The 19,039-nt window shown below is 34.1% G+C and overlaps 1 protein-coding gene across 7 annotated transcripts in view; it reads right to left on the bottom strand.

Moving 5' to 3' along the window:
• Window positions 1-19,039, bottom strand: part of BEND5 (BEN domain containing 5) — a 924,018-nt gene that overhangs the window by 863,167 nt on the left and 41,812 nt on the right. For all 7 annotated transcript variants that reach the window (XM_068689841.1, XM_068689840.1, XM_068689843.1 and 4 more), the window contains exon 3: window positions 13,191-13,315. In XM_068689841.1, coding sequence (XP_068545942.1) covers window positions 13,191-13,315 — 125 coding nt within the window. The remainder of the gene's footprint in view (window positions 1-13,190; window positions 13,316-19,039) is intronic.

The raw sequence follows: 19,039 nt of genomic DNA, 5'->3' as shown, positions 1-19,039 counted from the left end.
ACAGGGTGCCAAACATTTGTGACAGCTTACAATAGAAAAACAATATTGCTTTTAGTTAACAATGTTAGCTATGAATATATATTGACAGCATTTTCACTGCAGATTTGCTGCCAACATAATACAAAGCAAATAGCATTCAATATGTTGGAACACTCAGGGGAACTAAAGAGTTTCAAAAACAAATTTATGGCATTAGGTGCTGAATGCTAAATCTAATGAAAATGCAAATTCAGAAGTATCTCCCGCACATACTTCATGCAAAGGAAGTTTGAGGCAAAGTGATAAAATAAAGATTGTTTAAGTCAGGAGAAAATTATGTTAAAATGCCTCTGCTTGTTTGACTTCTATAAAGCCAGTTTTACCACAAAGATTAATATTTTTCCTAAAGTCTTTCTGCTTTGTCTCCTTCAAGTATATCAGAGAAAGATTGTTAACAAAAAAAAAAAAAAAAAAAAAAAAAAAAAAGCCAAATTCCAAACACTCCCAAATGTTTTGAGGAAATACAAATACATAGGTGTGTAATTTCAATATTTGTAACCTTACTACTATCTATATACAACACAAGCATCATTCCCCCCCTGAAAGAACAGAAGCAAAGTTTTGCTTCCAAGTCTGTACATTTATTATCACATATAGAATAAGCAATGAGGATAGAAAATATGATTTAAATCTTGTTGCAATACAGGAATGTTGCAGTGTCATCTCCTATATATTAAAATATATTTGGTAAACCAAACATTTATTGACAGTACTTTAAGTGACATGATATTAATAGTTTTTAACTATTTATAAAACAAATAAAGGCAAGTTAACAATATCACACTATCAAGAAAGCAAAAACTGTTCAAATTTTGTAGCTCTCAAATTTAATTTGCTCTGAATTCGCAGATGTTCTTGATTTTTATTATCACTCATCTACTATCAAGGAGTTCAACAATTAAAGCTAACAGTATTCGCAAGACATTATGTAAAAAAGTAGGAAAAATAAATTTAAATTTAATAAAATTATTTAAAAATAAGTTTAATTTCTACTCACACAATCAATACCAGTTAAAAATACAACTTAACTACGATGGCCAGTATTTGTTCCTATTGTAGCTGTTTTCTTTCTTACTTTTCCACATAAGAATGACTGCATTTTATTTATTGCATTTCTTATATAAAGCTCTATGTGTTACATGCAAACTAAACATCCTGACTACACAAATGACTATAACTAGAAGAAATAAGAGGTGAAAGAAAGATAACATTAACGAAACTGTTTGCAACTGCTTGGGTCCTCTTTGTTTTAGTTTAAATGGCTTTATTAAAACTTTTGATAAATTCTTGAAAAAAAAATTGCTCTATCAGATACTTACAGTTTGCAAAGTTCTTTCCAATTAATCTAATATTCCCATAGTCTCTAATCTTCTAGTAAATGCTCAAAAATACTAAGACTAAGACTGAGTAATCTTGGTATTTTCTTAGATAGCTATAAAATTACATAGTTTGTGGGAAAAAAAAAATTGTTACCCTTCAGTCCAACTAAACCATCAAAACATATTTTGTACATTCTAAATAGGAAGAAGAAAAAAAAGGTATCTTATTTGTAGAACAATATATGTATTTAACCACTGAAGTGTAAAATCAGTATAATCCAAAATTATAAAACACACAAAAACATTCAACAATTTAAAATGTCAGGTTTATTAGAAAGCTGAAGGTAACACAAAAATTATTTTAGGATCAAACTTGGCCATCACATACCATGAGACCCATACTACTTGCTTGTTAGAACAGTCTAAGCTACAAAATTTTACAGTGCTTCCCACTATGGTGAGAGAGACACAATTCTACTTTTAGATACACGAAAAAAAATCAGGAACTGCAAAGCTTTGTTTTTTGCTAAGCTATAAATTTGAAAACATACTTTCTAGTACATCAAGCACAATATGGACCTGTATATTATAAGCATCAAATGAGTAACTTTTTTAAAAGCTGAAAGACTCTTACACTGGTGAAGATGGAGTAAACACAGTTAATTTGTTAACATTCACTCCATCTCTTTTCACTGACTGTCAGGGAAATCATATTTTACATTTTTTTCAGAATGTGTTTGGAAAGGACTTCCTGGTACTCCACAGTAAATCTCACTGAAGGGTGACAACAGAAATCAATATGCGTCTCTGAGGAATAATCTAGCCAAACATTTACATTTAGAATATTCATTTGTATTTATGCATGAGAAATTCTTGGCAAAATGAAATTCTCTTCCTACATGTATATAATCTCTTTTTGTAGGCTGATTTTTATAATGCAGGCTGTATTTATAATAAAATAAATATATATTTATTTAAAACTCAAATTAGTTTTGTGATAAAAACAGGTAGACTTCATGTAAAATAACAAATTACTTAGGTAAGTAGCTGTATTAACCTTTGCTTCACAGAAATTTGTTTGTCCTTTTGCAGCCATAGGGAAGAGATGGCATGCAGGGAATGGCTACTGTATCTGAATCCTAGCTATTCCAAACCCATGGAATTGCCATCCCACAGGCCTGCCAGGAAGGATATTCTGTTTAATCTGGATATTGAAGCAATTTAAATCTAACACAAGGCACTCAACATCAATGTAAAGTTGCAGGGGCAAGCATGTCCTACCATAAATCACAATATTCTGTAGTCCTCTGATGTTGGCATTAGTTTTGTCCCCAGAGTTCACAGAACAGAATACGAACATCCAAGATGATGCAATATAAGCCACATTCTACTTCCTGTATCACTCCTGACAATAGTCTTGCACTAAAGTGTGCAAAGGCATATGGAAACCTGCTAGGAGAATCCATACCCCAGTCTATAAAAAATACCCCAGTCTATAAAAAAACAGTAAATCTTTTGTGTGAAGCTTCATGTTAGTTTTCACCAGGTAGTATGAGGACAATGAACACAACTCTGTACCAAAAAAAAAAAAAAAAAAAAGTTACACTACTAGAAAATTAAATAAACGTTCTATAGAAAGTCATCATTTCAAGGCAAGAAAAATACAGTCATATTTGTCATTCCAATAAAAGCTTGTTGTACCATTGTATTGTGTAAATTCAAAAATTTGGATTCATGGACCTCAGTGTTTAGTTGGAGGTTAAATGTATGAAACAGGAAAAAATGATGATAAAATACTCTTCTTACGGCTGAAAAATATAGTAAGGAAGTGGTTAACTAATTTGTTGTCACTTATCTTGGGAAACTAGTGGGGAAAAAGGAGACCAGAAACAGAAGCAATAATCCTGCACAGTGACTGGCTTAGAGTAGACAAATGTTTGGGGGCAGATTATTTATATTGCTTACACCAAGCTACTAAAAGCTTTAGAAAGATTATCCTTTCAATGACTATGTAAACTATATTCAGCAACATACACTAGATTTAGCAGAAATACATGCAGTTGTTTTAAATCTATACTGAATAAGTTCTGCTGTATATACATCCTTTAGTAAAAATAGTAATAAAAAACTCATTTCTACTTGAAAAGCATTCTGAGTTTTAGCTCCTACATAACATAATGCATATTTAGACTAGCATGTTATTTAGTAAAAGATGTCCAAACAAGATGATTTGATGTTGGAATAGTCATCTCAGAACAACCAGAGCAATGTAAGGTAAAATAATTGTCAAGTCAATCTCTCGCTTACAGTTTATTGCAGAAATAAATTGAACTCTGCTCTAGCTTTCTGACACGTAATTCTGATACTAATGGGTTCAAATCCATTTCTCTTTGCTCCCCTTCCTAACAGGAAGTTTATGTAATACTGTGTCAGAAATCTACCAGTTACTGGCTAATGTTTCTCTTAAATAAAAAGTCTCTGCCTGTAATAGTATTAACAGCTGCCATCAGTTTACTGTAATGAGCTGCAGTTCATCATGGTAGTGCCACTATGAAAATTAGAAGCTTCCATGGAGCTTCTCGATTCACAAAAAAAATTATCAAAGCCATCATGAGCTCCCGTGTAACAGCAGATATTGCCTATCTAATGCTTACAGGCCAGATCTTAAACTGATGTAAATTGTACTGATCATTATAATTATAATCAGTTGATGATACATTGTTATGTACCAAAAACCCAGTAGTTATACATTGAGGGTCAATATTTAATTCCATGTTATTTTTCGTAATTTCTTAAAGCAAAAAATTGCACATTCCCTTTGTTTTACAGAAAACTTCACAGTATCTTCAACAGAAAGATTACAATATTTTTGGCTGCAGGAAAACATAATGATTTAATTACACCTATTGTAATATCTTGGGTGACCTATACAGTGCAGAATCTTCAGTTTCAATTAACATTAGAAAATAGATTAGCTTCAAACCATACCTTTTTAATTTCTTTCCTCCTTTAAAAAAATGAAACTTAAAGCTTGATATGTCCAGAATTTTATAAATAAAGCATACATTTATAAGAGGTATAGCAATGCAACAAAATATGTAATTGTAACTAGGATGGGATTTTCTGAGGCATTTAACCCTGTATTAACTTTGCTCCCACTGAAATCAATGGGAGATACTCTACCTCATTCTACCATAGAGACAAATGCTTTTTTCAGATTCCACTGGCAAAAATAAAAATATCTTTTATACAGGGTTGAATTTGATGGGTCGCTGTAAATCTGTTTTCCTAGAAAAATCTCTTTTACCTGCCCTTCAAAATTACTGGTAAATATAGGGCATACCCAGGCTTTTTAAAGCTTCTGTAGGAAGAGATTTTAGGATTGCAGAAGAAGGGACGAATTAGACCACAAGTTACTACCTTGAATAAACTGTATAAGTGGAAATACATGTTTATAAAATCACAAATATATGCAGAAAGTGAGCAGATAATTTCTTATAACACAAAAATGACACAAAATCTTAACCATGTATCTTAAAAAGAAAAGAAAGTACTCTTCATACAAACTGCATAATTAATCTGTAGAACTCCTTGCTTCAAGTTCATGAAAAGTACAATCAGATTAGATAAGAATGATACATTTTATATAGTCTATCTATCCCTGCTCTGAAAAAGCAATCTGGAGGCAATCACTACAACAAATTTGGTGACTTCTGACAGCCTGTACCTAATTTAGACTGGTGGGAACTCCATGGTATCGTAACATGCCATGTTCTGGAGCTATATTCCAGGCTATTTCCTGGAATAAACAGTAGTGACACTACATGCTTTGAAGAAGGTTAAGTTTCCGTCATTTAGTGAGTTAGGCTAGTTAAGTTAAGAGTAGGACCAGTTGCTTATGATTCTCTTGTGCAATCCAAGAACAACATGATTTGGACTCAAAAGCCCTGAGTCATGTTTGGCTTTCCAAGACACTTGCAGAAAAATGTGCTACACACCGGGATTAAAAATGAGTTGCTGGTTGATGAATGAATCCATACTGGCTAAAAGGGTTTACCAAATGCACGGTCTTTTCAACAAAGTGCAATAATATTACTACATCCTTGTGGCACTTGTTCTGAAGGAGGTTATGGGTGCTTAGGATCAGTGAAAGATTTACCGCTCTTAACAATTCCTTTGATCTCTCTAACTGCTTTCACACAAGCAAAGTGAAAAGCACTTACTGAGTATAACACAGCACTACACTAACTTTCAAGAATTTACTTATCCTCTGTTCCATTTTCACCATCAAAATTCAAGTTTTCTCCACTTTTTCCCTGTTTATTGTAATGTGTCAGAAATGTAAAGACGTTCCATGCACAGTGACCCAATATTCGGTCATCGGGTTCATATTGGGTTCTCATGTTAGAATTACAGGTAGCAAACAAAAGCAATGAAGGATTGCAGCATCTCTCTAATCCTAACTCCAAGAGGTAAAAGAATATGGGATTACTGGAGGCATATTCTTAATACACTCAATCACAATCTGGTGCCATAACACTGGCTACTTCAGTAGCCAAATTATTCAGATCCAAATTATTTCTCAACTAATTACATTCTATGGAATATCACTACTACTTCCTTCTTAGATTTCTTTTTTGGTGGCATCCCTTCCTTCTATCATATCAGCTGCACCACTTGTCTTGGTATCATCCAAAAACTTACTGGGGGTGCACTCAGTCCACTGTCTATGTCATTAATAAAGATACTAAACAGTCCTGGTCCCAGTACAGACCCCTGAGAGACAACACTTGTCACTGATCTCTACCTGGACAGTCACTGACTGCAACTCTCTAAATGTGGCCAGAGAGCTAATTCCTTACCCACTGAATAGTCCATGCATCATTCCATCTCTCTCCAATTTAGAGAAAAGAATGTTGTAGTGGACCAGATCAAAGGCCTTACAGAAATCCAGGTAGATGACATCGGTTGCTGTTCCCTTGTCCACTAATATAGTCACTCCATCACAGAAGGTCAGGCACAATTTGCCCTTGGTGAAGTCATGTTGGCTGTCTTGAATCACCTCCCTATCTTCTATATGCCTTAACATGGCTTCCAGGAGGATCTGTTCCATGATCTTCCCAGGAAGATCTGAGAAGATCTGCACTGTCATTGTACACAGGAAATGGTTTCCCTCTCCCCACAACATGAATTAGTCTGCATATATTTTGTCTTGATTTTATCTTCAGGTGTCAACAATCTCTGCATAGTATCTCAAAGTATCTCAACATGGCTCAAGTATAGAATATTCTGCATGGGAAAGGTCAAAAAAAAAAAAAAAGGAAAGAAAATGATAAAAAAAAAAAAAAAAACAGGAAAGCTTAAAGATTTCACTGTTATTTCTTCAATTTGACTTTTTTTTCTTTTTACTTTAGTTCTATGTTTCCACATTCTGATGTTAACACTTTTCAGTCATAAAAGCAGAATTAAATCAAATTTGTACAGAAGACAATTAACACTGGAACTAAAAAGGTAGGTATTTAATCATAAATAAATAAATAAATAAGTTTTTAAAATGAAAGAAAAGCAAGTGTGTCACATCACTGACATCAAAATCATCACAGTGCTGATTTTGTTTATGGCATTTATAATGTATTTTTGACATTCGGAGTGACAGATGCCACCATAACAGGAAATCAAACACACCTGGCCATTAGTTTCCTGCAAGCAAAAAACAAGTGTTAAATCTGAAACATACAGTATGCTTGCAATAATTATAAAACCCTGACATCTAAAATTTTCTTAGAGACAACTGGAATAAAATAAGTTTATGAATTTAACACTCTCATGCCAAAAGAGAATATTTCATCAGGACAGCATTTGTTTTACTAATATTGAATATTGTCTGTGTCTACTAACCTATCTGTATTCATTACTTTTCAAAGGATAATACATGTCATGACAGCTTTGGATAATTTCATGGAGATGCACAGTATATTGTACTTACCAAAGCTTCACACACATCCTCAATCTATTCCAAGCACAACAAAATTATTGATCCAAAATAAAATTATATGTACTTGAAAGGATTCCAACTTGGAAGAATCATCGTTTATAAATCTAATTTTATACATGACCAATATAGGCACAAGCTTCCAAAATGGCAAAATTATTTTTCTTCAAAACTGCAGTATGTTCAATTGATTTTTCTTTTTTTAAATGTTGAGATGAACATACAATCTATTTTAAATGTCATCACTTTTTTTTTATTTAATTAACATTTCATATAGCTTCTTCAGTAAATAAATAATTACTTTAATCACTATACATTTCGTCTAACCCTATGCACCTTCAAGTTAAAACAAACTTATATCACTTTCCAAAGTAGAGGACAGTGAAACTACTTTTATATATTCCCAAGGCTCCTTTTAAATAATCCATTATGTTTTTTAATATACATTTCAGACAATGCAAGCACTTCCCCCAAAAAAACAAACAAACAAACAAACAAACAAAAGTAATGTATCCAATGTATCACATGCATATCAATGTATCATGGTTCCATGAGATCTTACAAAATATGCATCATGAATCTGGCTATGCCATTCTTACAATTTTTTGAAGTTGAATGGCATATACCATATGAAAAAATAGTTTACTTACCCCGTTGTAACTAAAATTACTTAAAAGTTGTTGTCCAAATGCACTCAACTATCTATGTATCTCATGTTTTCAAGGCAGACAGATATGTATTTACAGCAATTCTCCACTAAGGATCTCTGTTTTTTTTTTTAGGACTGTAATAAGAGGCCTGAGCAAACTAAAAAATCCAGTAACAGTAATAAATAATTACTGAAAATCTAATGAAATAAAGACACTAGAGATTTTACAGCTTTTTTCTCTCATCATCTCCCCAGACCTCCACCACCCCCACAAAAAACAGCGTGGAAAACAAAAACAAACCAAAAAAGAATAAAGGGGGGGGGGGGGAGAGAGAGAGAGAGAGAGAGAGAAACTAACTCTAAGTCCTCTAAGCATTTATAAGGTCCAGTTATGTTATTATCCGTCTTACATTTGCACCTCGCATAACTTTCTAAAGAAGGTTACTATTTTTCCTGATCTATATTCATACATAATAAAAACAAAAAAGCAAACAAAGTATCTTCAGCCAATATTCTATTCTCAATCCAAGTGCAACTGAAGTTGAACAGAGAGAATTCCTTCAAGTAGATACCATTTTGTTCTTTGATTTTAACCTTGTTTTGGATTGATTTCATAACTGTAGGTAATGATCACATCCTAGTTGCCAAATATCTATTTTTCTCCTCTATCCTTCTCAGTATGTTTTGTCACCTTTGTGATTAAGAACTCATAATGTGTTTATTGACACTTTCAGAACAAAATTTGACACTGTTGAGAAACCCCTTATGTTGAAAATTATTTTTTTAATCTCAGTGAAAATTTCATTTCTGAATATGATTCATCAGACAGTAGAGTTTTTCAGAATACATACACATACAGAATATACTGGATGACCTAGATGGGCAATGCTATAATATGGTTGCTGTTCTTTAGAGTAATTAATATCCTCAAAGACGTTTTTAATATTTTAATCACATTGCTTTATTCAACTCTTATCTCTTCTCAAATTTATCAAAGGTTTCCAGTACAGAGATCCACTTTTTCTAGAGTGACTACAGTATCTGGAACAATGAATGCCTACTACTTGGTAGAATTTTTGATATGAGCCCCAGGAGAAATAATTACTATTTTCATCTATAAAATCCTCCAATTCTGGTATCCTAGTATATTTATAATTTATCGTGGTACACGCATTTCTTTTTTTCTCAGTTCTCAGACAAATCACTGTTGCTAGTAAAACCTTTAATGATAATAGCTTAGAAGTAATTGTTCACCCGAAGCACTGTCTATTTAAAATACTTGAAATGCAAACTGAATGTGACATTTGTTCATCCAATTTCTGATTCCACAGAGAAGGAGTTTAGCAAAATTGTAGACAGTGTTGTCGGGGCCAAGGCTGATGTTAAGAGGAAATAAATTCTGCCCAATATAGAGCATTACCTAGAAAAAGACAGTAGCTTGCAACACATGAATAAGTAGAGAAATTGGAGGCTTTGCCCGTCAGAATACATGCAAATCCTCTTTTCTTCATTCTTCCTTTCATGGTTGTTGTAAAAGTAATCAATGCATGACTACATATTACAGGCGTTACATATAACATATCAGTTCTTTTTTATTGTTCTTTCCAATATCAGTGTTAATTGAATTCACTGAACAAGTGACTAACGAAATCTACATTTCAGATCTTATCAGACCAACTGACTTGCAAGTTAGAAAACATATGGGAAGACCAAAAGGCCAAATGTTACATCTCACAGGCATCTTATATGATAGTTCTTTCTTCCCATAAATACAAACCACTATTTTTTTTTAATTTTGCTTTGCTAAAAAAAAAAAAAAAAAGACAATGAAATGTATGATGTTGAAAGACCAAGTCATATGGAAGAAGCTTGTTTACCAGTTTGCAATGAAACTAAAGTTCTACTGATTTTGCTGTAGTGTAGGGAAAAGTAGCAAATATGAAGTAAAATAAACTTGTCAAATGCTAAAAATAGTTCTGAAAAGACTGGGTCTCCCATTTCTATACTACATAACTTAGTTCTTTTACCTGCCCTTCTTGCTGAAGCACAATGGTAACCTAAGACATACATAACATGAGGAAGGAAGCAATCATTCTGAAAAAGACTTATGTACGATAGTGAACAACAAATTAGGCATGGGTTTCCATAGTGATAAAAGCAACAAAAGGCTGCTGCAGTTTTCAGCTGTCTATTGTAAGACAGTTACAGAGCAAAGACTACAGTCTCTTCTCCAAAAACCAGGATGTCAGTGTACTCAAAAATGCCCATTCAATTTTAGTTCCACATTATGAATAAAATATTGAAGGAATTTGAAGGGGAATAATAATAATAATAATAATTAATAATAAAAAATAATGATAATAATAATACCAAGAAGTTCTGCAAGACGCAAAAACGTAAAGTGCTATGGATTTGGTTTTCTTGGTTGGATTTCATATTACCTTAAAAATGCAAATTCCAATGAGTACTTTTTTCTGCACGTCTCCTCTGTGGATTATCTGATGTTGAATAAGAAATGATCTCATACTACAGCCTTTCTGCCATTGGGAACACTAATGGGGTCTCTTGCCCATCTGGCATTCTGCTCTCCTGAAACTTACAGAAATTCCTGTCCAGTGGGGTTGAAACTGGCCAGGAGTTAAAAAGCTATTGAGGGAGAAAGAAGAGGAGAAAGACCATTAGCCACACAAAAATCTAGGCTAGCAAGTGTAACATAGACAGTATGATCATATAAGCCTTGTTTCCCTGGGAAACTAGGCTAATTATCAAAGGTCTGGAAAGATTCACTTATGATGAAAGTCCAAAGGCCCCAAAGCAGAAAAATACTTAAACACTTAAAGCTAAAGTACTCTATTGGATAGAGAACTGAAAGAACCATACATGATAGCTAGGTTAAAAGACAAATGATGAAGAATGTGATAATCTACAGAAATAGAAATGTTAGTCAAGGATGAAGAGGATTTATTTGTACCAAGAGGAGTTATTAACAAGCAGAATTACAAGAAGGAATAATGTGATTAACTAAAAGAAAGCTTTAGGCTAAATATCAAGCAACAGTCTCAGTGAGAAAAGTCTATGAAAAGGGGTTTCTAGACATTAGTGATGGAAGCTCAATAGCTTAAGACAATAAAAACTGCACTGTAAAAAAATAGTACTCTACAGAACAATGCAGGGGTAGTTAGCTTGACAAGAATATCTATCTCGAAGTTTCTTCTTAACACTTCTCTCTAGATTCATAACACAATATAGGGCACTGAACATACTGTAAAAATCTTTACTAACTGGTAGTGGAACTGAAAACTAAATCAAAAATGCATCCAGTACAATTATGTGTTCCTAGTCAGATGATGACAGGAGGTTGCTTGTTTTCTCATGATACCTTTGAAATTAATTTCATTGTGACTAAAGTCTTTAGTACGGAATATCAAGCCAGACTGGAGAGATATGCATAAGAACATTTTCAATTTTTTTTTTATTTTTTTTTTTTAAGTCGAAGTATATTAGTTCAGAATTTGAGGTTGAAAAAAGAGGAACAGTAAGAAGGAAATGTAATGTATACAATGAATAAAACTAATAAATTTAGCTACTATCTTTGAGTCTTCATCTAAATGGCTGAAACCAGACGGGACATGTAAATGCATACATATATCTACCCCCCACATGACACACATGACACACTAAAAACAAGTATAATATTAGACAGATAATTATTTATATATAGTTAGTAATATATCTACTTTTACAAATAAAGCGATTGAAGTTACTTCTGCATTTGTGCAACATTTTTAGGCAATACTGAATAGTATGGTTTTGGTTGTTATTATTTTCTAGCAAAACATAAAAGAAAATAATCAAAATGCACAAACCACCAAGTTATACAGTATGTTTGATATAGCAATTTCTAACGTTCATTTAATATAGCTGAGCTGCAGTGACTAATACTGCCCGTGTCCGCTAGTACAAAGACCTAAATAAGGTTCCAGACTAGATTACGTTCATGCAGGTCTTGTTTTAACGGAAATTGGAGAGATGAAAAAAAGATTATAGGAAGACACATTATAAAAACAGACCTCACAAGTCAAACTTAATAGTGAAACCGTTCTCTTTCATGTAGACAACCATGAAAACAAATATCCTGTAAGCACTAGATATATATTGTATCTTCCTACCAGATCTCTTTGCCTCCTTGAGACAGATTCCCATTCATCTCATGACTATATAATTTGATCATAGTTGACTAAGGCACAGCAGGGGAAAGGGTCTGTCTGATAAAGTATCAGGCTCCAGGAAGATAGATAAACAATTTCATGATTTCTAGTTGTAACAGGAATGGTACAGTGGTGGATATAAAGATATTAGTTTCATAGGAATACAAATATCAAGCTTCTACAGTTTTTTTCTTACCAAACATGTGTTGGTTTTTTTTTTTGTTTGTTTGTTTTTCCCAAAAAACAGTGGGTGAAAACGACAGTCTGATTATGACAAACTATGACAGGATGCCAGAATAAAATGCAAAAAGTGGAATTAAATCTTTGTGGATTTGTCAATGTGAAAGCACAGAATTTTTTTTTCTTATTTTAAAACAATTAAAATAAATGAAGCAAGGAAGTTTCTTTCCCTTTTTATTTGTTTGTGGGTTTTTTTGTTTGTTTGTTTGTTTAGGATTTTTATGAAAAAAAGTGTTATTTAGAAGTAGTTGAATCAGTTGCTTATCAAGGTCTTTCACATTTAATGACAAACCTCTTTCACAGGGGTCACAGTGACAGGTTGCTTCTTCTATAGTACACTAGAGTAATGTCTGTTTGTAGTGCTACCTCATGTTCTAGATATTTTAAATGAAGTTTTGAGTAATAGTATTTGAACAGCTACGGTGGACTTCGTTTTCATACATTAACAAATATATTTGGTTTGCATATATTAACAGAAGTGTACAACACCTGTTACCCATTAATTCAACTGTTACATTATCTTTGTAATTATATTACATCTTAGTTGAAAAATACGGTGATATCTAGTCAGGATGATACCTGCTTTTACTTACAAAAATTTGAAGGAAGGAAACATATTTTACAGCAAAGCAACACTTACAATCCCTGAACTGCATCTCTTTTTTTTAAGAATGAAAGTATCTTATATTCTGGAACAAGCAATTCTTAAAGTTGTTGTACTATTTAATTTATTACGTACATACCTGTGATTCTTTTACATTTTCAACAGTGAAGTTGAACCAAACTCGAAAGCGTGGGTTACAGGTATCTGGTCTAATGAACAGGTCATACTCAAACTCTGTGATGTGGTCCACCCGTCCAAGATTACCTAATGAGAACATACAAAAAAGAATGTATTTCAATAAATGAAAAAAATCCAGAACAGGAGCTATACAGAGAAAAGTTTTTTAAAAATTACCTCCAATGTTTAAAATATATGATATGTGTACAAGAGACTTTACAAAAGTCCAAAATAATTTTTAAATGACAAAGTAAGTAACCACAAAGTAAGATATATATAATACATACCAGTATGTAAAATATATGTAAATACATATACAAAAAAAAAGTCTGCAAGGGCTTTTATTATTCAATCAATTTGACTTTTTGTCTTCTCTAATCTTATTCTTTCAGTTAAGCATCCTCCCACCCTTTTGGTTATTCCACTTTTTCCCCACTTTTCTGATAAAGTTTCCATTTTCTGCTCATGTTCAAGTACCTCTAAAATTAGTTCCCAGAGTTTCACATGGCACATCTGGCCAGTGCTGTGTCCACAGATGGCCAGGACTCTATCTCCTTTGTTATTCAAAAGCCATCTTAATATATCTCCTTTACCATTTGGGGCCACTATCACCTCCTTCCACAGAAACAAATGAGGCTATAAGGTTTCACTTTAGCTTTTTCCTGGTGAATTTCATGGAATAAATTTTTTAAATGTGGTCAGAGCTATTCCCCATGGCATTACTTAGCAAGTAACCAAACTGGCTATAGAAGCAAAGTTCAGCACCAGGAAACATGCTAAGTGCTTTTAAATTGCTAACTTCCCATTTTGCCTTTGAAATGTGCCCAGAAATCTAAAGACAGGGCTTAGACTGTCCATTTCATCAATATACTACAAAAATAAGATTTCACATTTTCCTATTCCAACCCAAAACCCATCCTATCTGATCTTGTAAGACAGGGTCGTTCCCAAATGCTGCTTTACATGCAAGAAAAAGATTAGCAGTGTTAAGACAACCTGTTTTTATGATTCCTGATATATTTGGGTGTAGGATATATAGTGTTGGGTTCAAATAGTTATTTGTAACATTATTGGAGCTAAACAACTCCCTCCTCAGCAAGTTGCATTTCAGTTCGTATAATTGTTCATTGGTAACACACTACTAAATATAAGCAAAAGTAGCAAAATTTGGCTGATCAGCTATCTTGGAGTGGAGAAGCAGGGAAAAAAAAAAAAACACTTTCAAATCTGTTCATCAATATATTTTCAGGATGTCTCTTATCCTAAATTGTTTCTGGCTTTACCAATTGAACAGTGAACACTTCCAATCTTCCCTATTTTTAATGTTACACTCTTTTTTCCTGCCCACAGCCTTCTTTTCAGAACAAAATTCTCCTGTTTCCCGCTGCAGAAAACCACTTCATGCTAACAATCTGCTCCCAAACACTTGCCTGAAGGATACATTTGGAATATGAAATATTTGAAAAAATGGCAATATTGTACAGTGAGTCCTTTTCCAAACATAAATAAAGTTATCTGCCATACAGGGTGCCCATGTCCAGGCAATGACAAGGCCTGTAGGAGAAGCTGTGAGCAGAGGCCGAGTGCTTCATGCTGGTCACTGCCTGCTCCAATGGCCCCACTGTAGGGCACGGCCAGGTCCCTCAGCGACGCTGGTGACACCTCTGTGAAGGTGTATTCGAGACAAAACATGGCACACAGGCAGGGAAGAAAGCTGAGGAGCAGCCCCACAAGCACCAAGGCCAGAGGAGGTGGTAAGGAGGTGCTCCAGGCCAGACACCCTTGCAGCCTGTGGAGGAAGCGTGCTGGAGAAGGCGGGTATCTCCTGAAGGACCTGGGGAGGACCCATGCTGGAGCAGGGGAAAAACGTGAGGAAGAAAAATCAGCAGAGAGGGGCTATCAGGGACTGACCACCTGCCCTCTCTCTAGGTCCCTGTGATCGTTGTTGCGGGGGCAGGAATGAAAGAGCGACGTTGATCTGGGAAGGAGGAAGGGGTGAGAAAGGTTGATTTTAATTTGTCTTTGTTTCTCACTACTCACCCCTATTTCAATCAGCAATAATTTAATTTAAAAAATAAAATAAAAAAATAAAAATAAAAATAATAAAAATAAAAATATCCCCCCTTTCAGTTCATTTTCCCAGGAACTAAATGGATAATTGGTAAGTGATCTTCCCATCTTATCTTGACCCACAAGCTTTTTTATCTTATTTTCTTTCCCCCTTCCTGTTGAGAAGGGAGAGTGAGAGACCAGCTGGGTGGTCCGAGCTGTTTAGCAGTATAGGTTGGATTCCAATTACCTCGCACAACAATAATTATAAGGTTACATGGAAATAATAATAGGGACAGGCCACAGTTCAGGTCACGGGTCACGAGCTCTCTCTGGACATAGCTTAATGCATGGGCACCCAGAGTCACTGCAACCTGAGTTGCACATGTGAAACTGGTGGATCCTCTAAGATTAAGGCAGCAAGCTGGATGAACACAGACTGTGAACGAGGTCCGGCATGTAAACTGTTAGGTATACATGTGTCCAATGATCCCAACAGTTCCACATAAGGAGTAAGTTATCTGCAGCACAGACCAGAAGGTGCAAATTCTGATGGAAGTATTTCCAAATGAGGAAGCAAAAGCATTTAAATTTACAGTTTAAATTCACAGATCATTAAAAACAAACTGCAAGCAAAATGAAATCTTGATTTCTGACCTACTGAACATTTCAGTTTCTATTTCAATATCAATCTGAACTGTTCTGGAGGCAGACGGCTCGCTCTGAACTAATTCTTTGCAGTCCATAAGATCCCTGAACTAGCACTGGAGAATTCTACTGATGTCAGTGAAATCACTGATGGTGAAGTGCTGGTACACTGGAAGCCAGTCTGCTCTGGAAGAGCTACATAGCTATCTCAAACTCAGCAACAGTCTTAACAATTTAATCACTGTGTGCAGGATTCCCTAGGACTCCCAACACTGTTTTTAATCTTTATCTCGAATACTTGATTTGAATACTCACCTGCCCCTTTAATGATTTTTTTTTTCCTTCTGTGAGTTGTATCTCACTTTATTGCTTTTTGCACACAGAACTGCCTCTTACTAGCCTTCTTCATAGTATATGTCAGCTGCTGTAGTCACCTGCAGCCATTTGCAGTTTAGTATCATTTGTACATTTCATTAGCACGCTATTTCTTTTCTGTCTTCCAGATGCTAAATAGGCTGGACCTAACACTGATGCCTTTGGTAACCAATTCAACAAGTTCCTCGTGCTCAATAGACCATTGTTTGTAGTATCACAGCCTTTGCTCACAATCTGTCAGCCTAATTTCAACCCACACAGCAAGGTCATTAAACAAGACGGCAGTTTTGGTACAAAGAAGCCCAGAACTCTAAGAATAAAACACTTCCTCACTTTAAGGCATGCTTTGTAGAAAATGGACAGTACCACAGAAATTTGTTTTTTTGTGTGTCAAAGAAAGTATATAAACCTCCCAACAATAATCTCATAAATAAAAATAATTTTTCAGTGCTGCCTTCACATTGTTGTAATCACGGGAAATACATTTATGTTAATGTGTGAGACTCATATTCCAGCACCACAGGTAACACAGTGAAATGCATTAGAAACTATGAAACGGGAATTAAACATGGATTACACTATTCCATTTAACCATTAAACCATTTTAATATTTTAACAATTACTATAAACATTTTTTTCTCAAGTAAAAACTTCTAAACTGTATTTGTTTATATAAGGTTCCTTAAGATTTGTCTTTTCATTTTTTAATGTAATGCATGATAAACTTATTAGCTAGAAAATACCAATATTGTGTAAGCTACCTACCAGTAGTTCACAGTAGTTGTATCATGACTGACAATGCCTTCCCTTGCATAGTTTTTGTTGTGTACATTCTTGCTCTAGTAATCCATGATATGAGTAAGAGAGTTTGTTCATAACTATATTGCTCAAGTACTTTCTTTTAAAATATAAAAAAAAATCACACTACTAGAACATCAGATTTCCTTTACTTCATGCTCACACCACACCATTCAACAAACAAAGAATATGGATCTATGAGATTTTAAGATTTTTTAAGCATCAATACTGCATAATTTGTGTTTTGCATGATATTCATGGAATAACACCATAAAAGCATAAGATATTAATAATGTTATTTAAGGTATACGTAAAATTAATGAACTGATCAAGTAATGTGATCTGCAGGAGAAAAAAAAAAAAAAGCAGTAAAGATTTGAACTCTTTGACATTGAAAGACATTTCTTGTTTTAATTTTCTTTTTACAGCTTGGATGCACATCTAGATAACAAATAGTTATTTGGCTATATCTTAAAGTAAAATAAACAATTTGTTAGCATAGCTAACACTTTAGAAACCATTATGGACTTCTCCTATTCACTCTGAAAATAGATGATTTTTCTATTATTATTTTACTTTACAAATATACTGGCACAGATCTTTTTTAAACTCATGGGAAGATGTGAACAAATTAGATTCCCAAATGTCTATAAACTGACTTTCAGTTAGCCTTGAGGTTTGTTTTTAAGACATGCTCAATTTTCAGTCACAGTTCTGTTCAATACTCTTAGCATACTGAGAAAAGAAGAGACGTCCCTTTCTTTAATCATTCAAGCTGAAATTTGTAATTATATTTGCTTAAACTGTTTTACAGAGTAATGTTTAGTGCAATAATCTCAAAATGTGAGTAGTAAAAGGGGTCAGTGGCATGTTTCAAGTTTCCTTAAAAGTCAGAAAAAAAAACATTACTATTTATTAATCATGCAACATACACTTAGTCCTCATAAAATATTAACATATATTGCTTCCTACATCAATAAAAAGTATACTTTACACAAAGAAAGAAAACCTGCTTAAGAAAATGCTAGCTGAACTTACTAAACATTCTAACAATTATCATAAAAATGCTAGAAAATATAGATATGTTAAGCAATCCTAAAATCTTCTTAAACCACACATTGTGCTTTCCTACAGAGAATTTTAAGATGAAAAATAGACCTTGAGGGTCTTAGACAAGCCTGAGGCAATATAAAGAAAAAGGTCAAACACTCTGCTAAAAAGGACCGTTATCTTCAGAACAACAACTTATCAGCCAGCTTGCAGCCCTGCTTATTTACAGTTATTGGTCCCAGAGGAAGTGCACTTCAGCGCAGGGCGCGATTACTTTGTAATGAGTTTGCCAGAAATGGTAAAGGAAACTAATTTGTAACAATGTGCTGTTCCCTGCACATGAACTTTCTCAGACACTTTTTTTGTCCAGCAATGAATAACTAACTTCAGCCTCCCTAATAAGCAGTGAAAACAGAAGTGCACTAAAAACGACTGAGTTGCAAGCATGAATGTGCTGAAATATCAGTGATTATCCCTCTCAGCTGTCCATTACAGTACTTATGATGACCACCAATTCCCCTGTGGTGGATATATAGAATGCAGGTTTCAGGGGGTGGATTTGCACATGAAAATTAACACCATTTGGAAGAAAATAGCCTGCACCTGTCACAGATTAGCAACAAAAGGTCAAATGCCTCCTTTTACACCTAGAGCACTTGCATATTATGTGCCTTGCTTATAGGAGCCTAATTCTAGTTTCTTAATTCAGAAAAGTGAGCACCATGGTGAACTGAGGGGGTGGGGGAAGAATTAAACCTTGGCTAAAAGCTATCAATAAATCTATTGATCAAGTTACATATGAATGGAAGTAGCTGAGGCAATCTCTGTCTCTAAAAGAGGTAGTTTTTCAAAAAGAGAATTACACAAAGTGCTCTTCTGTTTTTGTCAATA

This window comes from Anas acuta, chromosome 8, assembly GCF_963932015.1.
Source record: "Anas acuta chromosome 8, bAnaAcu1.1, whole genome shotgun sequence".
Taxonomy (NCBI): domain Eukaryota; kingdom Metazoa; phylum Chordata; class Aves; order Anseriformes; family Anatidae; genus Anas; species Anas acuta.
This window is presented reverse-complemented; position numbering and strand designations above follow the sequence as displayed.